Source organism: Centroberyx gerrardi, chromosome 15, assembly GCF_048128805.1.
Source record: "Centroberyx gerrardi isolate f3 chromosome 15, fCenGer3.hap1.cur.20231027, whole genome shotgun sequence".
NCBI lineage: Eukaryota > Metazoa > Chordata > Actinopteri > Beryciformes > Berycidae > Centroberyx > Centroberyx gerrardi.
In genome coordinates, this window is record NC_136011.1 from 26902114 (window position 1) to 26914301 (window position 12188).

The 12188-nt window shown below is 45.2% G+C and overlaps 1 protein-coding gene across 1 annotated transcript in view; it reads left to right on the plus strand.

Moving 5' to 3' along the window:
* The window catches only part of mrps5 (mitochondrial ribosomal protein S5), a 40296-nt gene extending 30218 nt beyond the window's left edge, over positions 1–10078 (plus strand). The window contains exons 7-12 of the mRNA XM_078288681.1: positions 376–466; positions 1628–1674; positions 2158–2215; positions 7142–7204; positions 7614–7750; positions 9414–10078. Coding sequence (XP_078144807.1) covers positions 376–466; positions 1628–1674; positions 2158–2215; positions 7142–7204; positions 7614–7750; positions 9414–9638 — 621 coding nt within the window. The 3' untranslated portion in view covers positions 9639–10078. The remainder of the gene's footprint in view (positions 1–375; positions 467–1627; positions 1675–2157; positions 2216–7141; positions 7205–7613; positions 7751–9413) is intronic.
* Positions 10079–12188: the final 2110 nt, after the last annotated feature.

Below are 12188 nucleotides of genomic sequence, written 5' to 3' on the forward strand. Positions count from 1 at the left end.
TATATGGTTTAAATTATTTTACAGTTCTAAAATGGAGAACATGTAAATGTTCATGCAAATCATTCATAAACCAATAAGGTGTGTGTGTGTGTGTGTGTGTGTGTGTGTGTGTGTGTGTGTGTGAGAGAGAGAAAGAGAGAGAGAGAGAAGTTCTTTAAAAAGTTTTCTTAAGAAGTCAGCAGCTCACTGATCTGTCACACACACACACACAAACACACACATACTGTCTATTGCTCATCACAGTTACCACCATGCATGCACACACACATGCAAATGCACACACACATATACTCGTGCACTAATGCACACACACACACGTCAGGCAGTGATAGTCTTGTTTGTTGTTGTTTATTGTTGTTGTTTGTTGTTGTGCAGGTGAAGAGTGTGTTCAACATGACGGCCAAGGAGGGCAGGAAGCGCTCCATCAGCTGTCTGGTCGCCGTGGGAAACGGCAACGGAGCCGCAGGTTCGATTCCTCCTGAACACCGAACATAGACCGTTACTGTGGCAACCAGAGAAAGAGATTTTAGCAAGTTCGAGACAATGAGGGGGGGGAAGGGGGAGGGGGAGGGGGGATTTTGATAGTTTCATGGATCTTAAAAATTTTGGGAAAGAATAGAAAATGATTTAGAAAGTTTCAAGGCTTTTTTTTTTTTATTAGGAAGCATACAGAAAATGATCTTGACATTTTCTTTGGTTTCTGAAAATAGGGAACAGGACTGAAAATGATTTTAACAATTTCAAGGTCTTTGCAAATGTGGAAACGCATTGAAAATAATCTTTAAAAATTCTCAAGTCTATGAAAATATGGTGCAGAAAGTACAGAAAATGATTTTTTGGCAGTTTCTGGGCTCTTTAAAAGTCGAGATAAACAGCAAAATAACCCTGAGGAAAAATGTATCGGCCTAGAGTCAAAGATGGAAGTCTCAAGTATTAAAATCTGGGAATTAAATGTAGTTTTAGAATTGGGATCATCACTAATAAACAATATGAACTCTTCTGCCCTTAAAGGACAAATACAGATACAATAAAATGCCGTTTTAGCTGCAGGGAAGTTTTTCACCCGGACGTTCACTCTCCAGCAGAGCAGAAATGTCCGTAACACTTTATTTCCCTGGTCCGCAATTTCCTCATAATTTCCTAGAAAGGAACTGTTAATTTCTTAGGAAGTTTCCCGGAAAGAAACATGAAATTATGTTCTAATCATTGGGAAAATAGAGAAAGAGTTCAATGGTTCCTGGTAATTTCTTTTGGAGTTTCCAAGACAGAACCATGAAATTATGAATATGTTATATAGAAAATTAGAAATTGGAGGAAGGAATTCAACTAATAACTATATTATATAATTATATGAACAATGCCTTCTGATAATTGACCTCTGCCTATTATTTTTTCAATAAATATTTTATAGTTTTGCAGTTCTTTCCAGGAAATTCTTTTAGAAATTGACAGTATCTTATCGACTGCTTACATTTTCTATAGAACTACTACATCATTTCATGTTTCTTTCCAGGAAACCTCCAAAGAAATTAACAGTTCCTCTCTAGGAAATTATTAGGAAATTGTGGACCCGGAAAATAAAGTGTTAGTGAAAGATGATTACAGCTGAACCCCCTCTGTCCTGCAGGCTTTGCGTTGGGGAAGGCAGCGGACAGAACCACGGCTCTGAGGAAGGTAGGACGACAAACAACTCAAATAAAAGAATAATCAGTTATTTTACTTGACGTTGTGATCATGAATATTAGTCCAGATTATTAGTCTTGATGATTTGAGGGGAAAAAAATGCAGCTTTTTTGCTCCATATGTGAACATATTTTGTGCTGATATTCTATATTTTTATATTCGTTGTTACATCTTTACCTTGGAATTTGACCATTTTCATTGCAAAAAAATTCCTAAAATGACAAGTGTTCATAGTAATCATCATCATCATCATCATCATCATCATCATCATCATCATCATCATAAATTGAGACTATTTTGAACTACAGCAGTCACTCTGGATGTCTCAATTATGTCAAATTGTTCTCCCAGTCCACAGTTACAATAGCACTGTGTGTGTGTGTGTGTGTGTGTGTGTGTGTGTGTGTGTGTGTGTGTGTGTGTGCGTGTGTGTGTGTGTGCATGTGTGTGTGTGTGTGTGTGTGTGTTCTGCAGGCCAAGAACAGAGCCATCCACTACCTGTACTACATAGAACGATACAACAACCACACCAGTAAGTTACCGCGTGTTCCACCTCCTTCCTCTCCTCCTCTTCCTCCTCCTTCCTCTGCCTTCTCCTCCTCTCCCTCCCTCTCTCCTTCTCCCACGTACTGCCTCTTCTCCTCCTCCTCCTCCTCTTTCCTCTTCCTCCCTCCCCCTCCTTCCTCTAACGTATCATCCCTCCACCTCCTCCTTCTGCATTCTCCTCCTCTATCCTTCCTCTCCCCTTCCTTTTTCCTTTCTTTATCTTCCTCCCTCGTTCCTCTCCTCTTCCTCCCACTTCTCCTCTTCTTCCTCCCTCTTCTGACTTCTGCTCCTTCCACCCCCTCCCTCTCCCCCCCTCCTCTTTCCATCTCCTCTCCACCATTCATCATCCTCCTCCCTTTTTCCTCTTCCTCTCCTCTACTTCAATTTCTTCCTCCACCTCCTACCTCTTCTTCTCCTCTTCCTCCGCCTTCTCCTCCTCCTACTCCTCTTCCCCCCTCCTCTTCCTCTTCCCATCTCATCCCTCTCCTCCTCCTCCTCCTCCCACTGCTTGTCCACATCCTTCTTCTTCTTGTTTCACTCCTTCTCCCTCTTCCTCCCTTCCTTCTCCTTTTCCTTCATCTCTTCCACTCTTCTTCCTCTTTCCTCCTCCTCCTCCTTCATCTCTTCCACTCCTCCTCTTCCACTCCTCCTCCTTCATCTCTTCCACTCCTCCTCTTCCTTCTTCCCTTCCTCCTCCCTCTCCTTCATCTCCTCCTCCTTCCTCCCTCCCTTCCTCTTCACTCTCCTTCCACTCTTCCTCCTCCTTCCTAGCTTCCTTCTCCCTCTCCTTCATCTCTTCCACTCTTCCTCCTCCTTCTTCCCTTCCTCCTCCTCCTCCTTCACCTCTCCCACTCCTCCTCTTCCACTCCTCCTCCTTCATCTCTTCCACTCCTCCTCTTCCTTCCTCCCTTCCTCCTCCCTCTCCTTCATATCTTCCTCCTCCGTCCTCCCTTCCTCCTCCTTCATCTCTTCCACTCTTCCTCCTCCTTCCCTTCCTCCTCCTCCTTCATCTCTTCCACTCTTCCTCCTCCTTTTTCCCTTCCTCCTCCTCCTCCTTAATCTCTTCCACTCCTCCTCTTTCACTCTTCCTCCTCCTCCTTAATCTCTTCCACTCCTCCTCTTTCACTCTTCCTCCTCCTCCTTCATCTCTTCCACTCCTCCTCTTCCTTCCTCCTCCCTCTGCTTCATCTCCTCCTCCTCCTCCTTCCAAGCTGCCTTCTCCCTCTCCTTCATCTCTTCCACTCTTCCTCCTCCTTCTTCCCTTCCTCCTCCTTCACCTCTTCCACTCCTCCTCTTCCTCCTCTATCCCTTCCTCATCCCTCTCCTCCATATCTTCCTCCTCCTTCCTCCCTTCCTCCTCCTTCATCTCTTCCACTCTTCCTCCTCCTTCTTCCCTTCCTCCTCCTCCTCCTTCATCTCTTCCACTCTTCCTCCTCCTTCTTCCCTTCCTCCTCCTCCTCCTTCATCTCTTCCACTCCTCCTCTTCCTTCCTCCCTTCCTCCTCCTCCTTCATCTCTTCCACTCTTCCTCCTCCTTCTTCCCTTCCTCCTCCTCCTCCTTCACCTCTTCCACTCCTCCTCTTCCTCCTCCATCCCTTCCTCATCCCTCTCCTTCATATCTTCCTCCTCCTTCCTCCCTTCCTCCTCCTTCATCTCTTCCACTCTTCCTCCTCCTTCTTCCCTCCCTCCTCCTCCTCCTTCATCTCTTCCACTCTTCCTCCTCCTTCTTCCCTTCCTCCTCCTCCTCCTTCATCTCTTCCACTCCTCCTCTTCCTTCCTCCCTTCCTCCTCCTCCTGCTCCTCCTTCCTCCCTTCCTTCTCCCTCTCCTTCATCTCTTCCACTCTTCCTCCTCCTTCCCTTCCTCCTCCTCCTCCTTAATCTCTTCCACTCCTCCCCTTCCTCCTTCCTCTCCTTCATCTCATCCTCCTGCTCCTCCTCTTCCTCCTCCTTCCTATGTTCCCTCTCCTTCATCTCTTCCATTCCTCCCCCTCTTCCTCCCTTCCTCCTCCTCCTTCACCTCTTCCACTCCTCTTCCGCTCCTCCTCCACCTTCATCTCTGCCGCTCCTCCTCTTCTTCCTCCCTCCCTTCCTTCTCCCTCTCCTTCATCTCATCCTCCTCCTCCTCCTCCCTCCTCTTGTAATATCCCTAATATTTCCCTGCTGTAGTCGACACACTGAGTGATAAATCTGCAGTGAGTTGTGCAGAAAGGAATGGGACTGTAGATCGGACAGTGTGTTCTCCTATTGTAAAACTCCATTTGGCTGCTGCTGCACAGATTAATGTGTGTGAGTCATCGGGCTCCGCCGAGCCCACCGGAGGAGAAAGTTAGCTTCCTGTTCTGGCCTGAGACCAGAGGGGAGGAGTGTGTGTGTGTGTGTGTGTGTGCGGTCTTGTACTTCTATCCTTGTGAGAACCGGTTGGAGTCTTAAGGCGGGTTTACTTGCTGCGGAAACAGATTTTGGCAGGTTTGTAAGAACAAAAGGACACGGGGGGTTCAGACTGCGGTGAGCTCAGCCTCACTGTGCGACCGCCTGCAGTGCGCTGTATAAGCCCCGCCCCTTTGTAGTCCTGTCGAGCCACACTGAGCTCCCTGGCGCCATTTTCCCCCGATAAACAGTTCCATTCACAACTGATTTTCTGATTGCGGAAAAACTTTAGCAATTAACTAACGCATTTAAGACAGTTGTTGAATAGAGACATTTTGAATTAACCCCCCCCACACCTTTTTCTTGCTGAAAATGACAAACCCAAAATGAAATGGTTACTGTGTTGAACCCCTGTGACTGCAGGCAGGATCTTGGTCTTTTCCTGAAAGGTAAGCCTCGGGAGTTTCTTCTCCATTATTACTGACACAGAGTAACACAAGCTCAAACACAGTGGAAATTTTAATTATTTTCTTGCCTAAAAGAAAAAAAAAATTTTGAGTGTAGATAGCTGCCTGTCAGCCACAGCCAGACCAAATCCAGGTTCAAAGTAGATGACAAAACAACAAGAAACGAGTGTCTGGCAGTGTGTTTTCCAGGGTAATGTCCAGGCAGATTTCCAAATGCCCGTTTGGAGACTCCAAAGGGACTAAGAATTAAACATTGATCGGTGAGCGCCTCTTCACTGTATACAGGAAATATCTGAAGGAACAAAGTGCTCGTTGTCCTTTGTAGTTTTTCAGTGTTTCATCAGAGAAATTGAAAACTGTCCACTGTAGTGTGCACCATGAGATCTGTTGAACTGCAGCATGTCAATACAAATATTCTCACACTGCGCATTCAAAAGCCTATAGCTTTTATCAATGAAAAAGCATCTTGATGTGACATGATGGCAGGAAGTGGAAATAAACAAACGTTACAAAGTGAAGTAAATGAACACAAATTTGAATGTGGCGACATGGTCAGCTGTTTCCGTTTAGTGGCGATTTCAGCTTTGTTGGAAGTAAATTTTGGTCAGTCATCAGTTCTTTAAGGGTTTTGTTCAGGGTCAGGGCTTCAAGGTTTAGGGTTCAGGTTTGTGTTAGGGAAAGAATATCGTCAATACAAAAGCCTGTGTGTGTGTGTGTGTGTGTGTGTGTGTGTGTGTGTGTGTGTGTGTGCGCGCAGGGGGTTTGGCTTTCTCTGTCTGTTCTGACTTTGTAACTGTATGAGTCACACACAGTCACACATCCAAGAAGAAACACACACACACACACACAAATGGATGAGACCTACACTGACACACACAGACACACACACACTCTGTTCCAAACAAACCTGGACCTCCTGCAGCCACAGCAAATGTTCTGTTCTCTCTGTGATGTGTGTGTGTGTGTGTGTGTGTGTGTGTGCGCACGTTGGTGTGTGTGGGGTGTGTGTGTGTCTATTTGACATTTAGTTTTACATTTCAAATTTCTTCTCAAAGCAGGATGTAGCCTCTGCACCAAATCCCCCCCCCCCCCTCTCTCTCTGCTCTCTTTGCTTCTTTATTTTGTTTTTTAAAGCACTTACACAGCAATAAATCATCACCATGTTAATTTTAAGACATTAGTATAATTACTGTAAACAAACCAGAGCATCAGCGGTCAGCCTGTCAGCCTCTCTCAGCCTCTACTCTGCATCCTCCATAGTTTCTCCACCTGGTGGATCTGGAGGGAAATCTGCTGGATCGCTTTACGGCACAAAACAGGAAGAGGTTCTTCTTCTGTTCTTCCAGAGCAAACGGAGCTAAAGCTGAAAGAGTTTCTGGCAGCAGATGGTGGAAGGAGGGAAAGGAAGATTGTTGATGTTGATGTTGATCCTCTTCAGGGAGGAGGAGGAGGGGCAGGAAGCAGCGGGGCTTATGGGAAATGTAGTCTTAATGTGGAGAAACACTAGCACTCACAATACTACTGGTGTGAGATAGAGGAGAACAATCGTCTCCGCCAGGCTCTCATTTGTTCACAGTAATTATGCCGGCGTTTCACAGTTAATTTGACAATAATATGTTGTTGTTAAATAATGATTTACGTACCAACTTTAAATTGATCTGAAATTCAAATCCAGGTAGCGTCAACAAGGTCTTCAAAAGTCTTAGATTTGGCTTTCTGAAACCTCCAGAAACCCGGAACAAACAACATTGTTCTGTTTTTTTTTTGTCCTCCAACCACAAATCCCAAAGTTCACCATCCTTCATCCCTTCTTCTGCTTACCCCTTCCTCCTCTTTCCCCTCCCACTCCTGTTGTTGAGTCCTGTTGTTGTTTTTATGTAGTTTCTCCGTAAATATGACCAGAACTTTTGGGATATTTCATGCATCGTCAATCTTCCTTCCTTCCTTCCTTCCTCCCTTCTTTCCCCTCTCTTCCTTCCTTCTTTCCCCTCTCTTCCTCCCTTCTTTCCCCTCTCTTCCTCCCTATATTACATCCAGTCAGTGTACTGTAAGTCAGTTGTTGTTTTCTTCTCCAACAGTTTATCATGACATTGAATCCAAGTTCAAGAGGACGACTCTCCGCATGAAGAAACAAAGCAAAGGTGTGTGTGTGTGTGTGTGTGTGTGTGTGTGTGTGTGTGTGTGTGTTAAGCGGTTAAAAACGGTTATGCTTAGTGTTTGTGGAAAGTGAATTTCAATCAGTGCTGGATATACTAATGTTTGTGCGCACCTTTGTTTACTCTCTCTCTCTCTCCCCTCTCTCTCTCTCTCTCTCTCTCCCCTCCCTCTCTCTCTCTCTCTCTCTCTCTCTCCCCCTCTCTCCCCCCCTCTCTCCCTCTCTCCCTCTCCCCCCTCTCTCTCTCTCTCTCCCCCTCTCCCCCTCTCCCCCCCTCTCTCTCCCTCCCTCTCCCCCCCCCCTCTCTCCCTCTCTCCCTCTCTCTCCCCCTCTCTCTCTCTCTCTCTCTCCCCTCCCTCTCTCTCTCTCTCTCTCTCTCTCTCTCTCTCTCTCAGGTTACGGTCTTCACTGCCATCGGGCGATCATCACTCTGTGTAAGCTGATCGGAGTCCAGGACATCTACTGCAAGGTGGAGGGATCCGTCAACCTCCTCAACATCACCAGGGCCCTCTTCACCGGACTAGCCAATCAGGTGAGGCCGCGTCGGCGTGGTGGGCGGGATCTGTTGGGTCTGAGAAAATAATAGTAATAATAATACTGACAGTAATGTTTATTTATGGAGCGCTTTTTAAAACCGTTACAAAAGTTTCACAGTTACAAGGGAATTAAAGAAACAACAAACAGATCAAAATCGACGGCAAAAGCAATGACAGCAAAGTGAAGACGAGAAATAGAAAAGCAAGTGTTTAACGGATAAAACAGAGCTCTGAAATAGTTAGATAACATAAAAACAAGTCTATAAAATTGAGTTTTAAGATTTAAAAGTGATGCAGATTTACCCGGTCAGAGCTTTTTTATCATCTCTCGTTTTTAAAATGTCTTATTGCGTGTTGCAGGAACTCGCTCTTTGTGTCATTGTGGTTCGAAGTTTGTCCGTCATCTTTGTAAATCGACCACCTTTGCTAGGATCTACATGATCTTAAAAAGAAGAAGAAGAAGAAGAAGAGTAACTGTGCCTAGTGATGGCTATTCTGGTTCTTCTTCTCCTCTCTCCATCGCTCTGTTTCCATCTCCTCCACCAAACGTTGACGGAGAAGAAATGTTCAGTTCTGTTCGCTAACATCTTTCTCCTCTTCTTCTTCTTCTCTCCCTCCTTCTCCTGCAGCAGACCCGCCAGACGCTCATGAAGAAGAAACACTTGAGTTCAGCTCCTCAGCAACATCTGTCCCCTCTTCCTCACCTCTCTTCATCCCTCGCTCTCTCTCTCTATCTCTTCCACTTCTCCGTCTCTTCTAGGAAACCCCCGGCGGACGAAATGTCAACTCTTCACTGACACCCGTCTCCTCCTCTTCTTCTTCTCTCCCTCCTTCTCCTGCAGCAGACCCACCAGACGCTCATGAAGAAGAAACACTGAGTTCAGCTCCTCAGCAACATCTGTCCCCTTTTCCTCACCTCTCTTCATCCCTCGCTCTCTCTCTCTATCTCTTCCACTTCTCCGTCTCTTCTAGGAAACCCCCAGCGGACGAAATGTCAACTCTTCACTGAACTCTTCTTCTTCTCTCCCTCCTTCTCCTGCAGGAAACCCACCAGACGCTCATGAAGAAGAAACACTGAGTTCAGCTCCTCAGCAACATCTGTCCCCTCTTCCTCACCTCTCTTCATCCCTCGCTCTCTCTCTCTATCTCTTCCACTTCTCCGTCTCTTCTAGGAAACCCCCGGCGGACCAAATTTCAACTCTTCACTGACACCCGTCTCCTCTTCTTCTTCTTCTCTCCCTCCTTCTCCTGCAGGAAACCCACCAGACGCTCATGAAGAAGAAACACTTGAGTTCAGCTCCTCAGCAACATCTGCCCCCTCTTCCTCACCTCTCTTCATCCCTCGCTCTCTCTCTCTATCTCTTCCACTTCTCCGTCTCTTCTAGGAAACCCCCAGCGGACGAAATGTCAACTCTTCACTGAACTCTTCTTCTTCTCTCCCTCCTTCTCCTGCAGGAAACCCACCAGACGCTCATGAAGAAGAAACACTGAGTTCAGCTCCTCAGCAACATCTGCCCCCTCTTCCTCACCTCTCTTCCATCCCTCGCTCTCTCTCTCTATCTCTTCCACTTCTCCGTCTCTTCTAGGAAACCCCCAGCGGACGAAATGTCAACTCTTCACTGAACTCTTCTTCTTCTTCTCTCCCTCCTTCTCCTGCAGGAAACCCACCACACGCTGGCGGAGAAGAAGCAGCTCCATGTGGTGGAGTTCCAGTGGGAGCGCGGCCCGCTGCCCACGGTGGTGGCGAGTCCGAAAGGCGGAGCGCGGCCCGACCCCGAGCCCGAGGACGAGGTCCCCAACACCCGGCTGCACTGGGACGACGTCCGCGCCGCGCAGGGAGTCAAGCGCTCCGTCTGGGCCGGCGTCAAACGCACCATCTGGTAGAGCGGGACCGGGGGTTTTGGACTGAAATGGGTCAATCGTGTCGGAGCCGGTTGGGAACGTGGCGACTTTTTGACTTTGCAGCTCGGCGAGAAGTTGAACAACAACGTATATGTGGAACACGATGAAGAAGAAGAATAGCAATTTTTGTTACTTAAAAAATACATGAAGTTCATCATTCCGTGTCTCTAAAATCTAGAGGATCCAGTCTGTAAACCTGTGATCATTTTCAGGACTTAAGTTACACGCTATCCCTTCAGTTTTGTTTGAGTAGGTGTCTCATTTTGGGACCGAATTCTCCACTTTCCTCACAACCAAACATCTGTCCCGTAGAAATCGATTAGCCCTTTTTTTTTAACTGTCAAAAGATTCTTCTGCTTCGTCCTCGTGGCGCTGTGGCAAAATATGTGCTGTTGAAATAAAGTATGAAACTGTAAAATTCATCGCTCTCTGCGTACTTTTCTGTCTCTGAACTATTAAATAATGCACGTTAGTGATGCGCGGATTGCGGTTATATCCGCGAATTGGGCGGGTCGGGTCCTAAAAATTAACATTCTGATTAATAGCGGATGGGTTGCGGGTGGGTGAAATAATAAATCATTAATGAGAAAAATATTAATTCATTAAATACCTGCAGCGATCCCACCCACATTAAGAGAGACACTAATAACAATTATTTCTTATACAAGAGAGAAACGGGACCGCAGCACAAATATGAAACTGTATTGCAAAGGCACAGGTCACCATGGAAACGTTTAATCACTGAAAGCACTAGCAGCCTCTCTAATCTTTAAAGTAAATCGTTAAAGAAAACACTCATACATCAATACAACAAACACGCAATAAAGAAATCACACAGAAAGCTCGCGCTGCTCGACATCATTTAAAAGGCAATATAGAGGTGGAGTGAAATGTCCGTGCGGGTGCGGGACGGGTGCGGGTCTATAAATCGTAGAAAATAATTTGTTCGGGTGGATGATTTATGCGTACATGCGGATTCGGATGGCGTCCGAGCCGATCCGCGCATCACTAATGCACGTTGTGTCTGTAAACTGTCACTGGATCAAGGGTAGAAGTAACTAATTACATTTACTCTAGTTACTGTAATGGAGTAGATTTCGTGTGCTTGTACTTTTTTGAGTATTTTCTTAAAGTCATTAATTTTACTTTTACCTAAGTATGTTTTTGCTGAAGTATTGTACTTGGCTACATTTTAACAATCGTAAATTGACAAATTATGGAGTTATAAGAGTTTTTTTCTGCACTTTATTATGTAATTTTCAAATTTAAAGAATCTAGTTTGAACCTTTTAGAATCACATGGAAAAGATCACAGCTAACAACGTTCTCTTTTCTGAAAAGAAACTCAGTAACTTTTTCTCTGAGGACGTTTTAAATGACTTGTGATTTATTATTACCTCAGTAGATTTTTACACCAGTACTTTCACTTCTACTTAAGTAAAATACCTTGGAATATCTTGAATATCCTGGAAATGTTGAGAGGTGTATTCCAGACAGGGAATATCAGGGAATTTTACAAATGTGTCACTTTACAGGAATACAGCAGAATGTATTTTACAGCTTTGTTTCACACATTCATGGCATTAGCTGGTGGTTTCCAGCCAAACTGGAGGGGAAACCAGACTGTTTGCCCCTTTAGGAAAACAACATTAACAAAACAGGAAAAAAATAAAAATCATTTTTAAGTCATGGAAGCGCTCCGACTTTGTTATAGAAATAGGAATTTTACATCAAGGCTATAGTGGGAATCCTGTCATTAGTGAGTCACTCTGTGGAAAAATTGATCTTTGAATGAATTCTCTAGTTTAATACAGTACAGTTGTGGAGCGTGAGTATATGTTTGTATTTTTAGTATATATATGTTTTTCTATGTGTCTGTCCATTCAGTCTATCTGTATTTTTTCTCTCCCTCCCAACTTTCTGTCTTCTCTTCAGCTCTGATTATCATGACTGAAAATCCGATAACGGCGGCGTAAGAATTGACCATCGACTAAATGCCTAAAATGATTTTGCACGTCCAGAAACTCGTTCTCCCTCGGCGGCGGTGAGTCACCGCCTCCACCGCTCGACCTTTGAAGGCTTCTCTGCTGCATCCTGACATCAGTTCGCTCCGACAAACTCAGTCTGTCACAAACATCAGGAAAGGTCAGTCCGGGAAACGAAACTTTCAAAAACACTCCTGTTCCCCTCAAATCAAATTAAAGTTTTAGGTTTAAATTGCATTTTACACGGAAGCGTCACAACACACAGAACAGACTCATCAGAATAAAACTTCAGTGGTTTTCTAATTGTTTCCAAAACCAGGTTCCAGATGGTTCGACGTAAATTATTCATCACCGGAGCGCGTCTGTAATGTCTGAATCTGCCATGTTGGTAATCTTTATGGACTGTGTGCGCTTGCATCAGTAAAAACAACCTCAGGTAAAATTAGTCCGGTCTGAACTGATCTATAGACGAGAATATTATTGTATTCAGTTCAGAAACCCTGAAACCCCCTCGTCACCTGGGAGGAAGAGAAAACACAAGAACACAC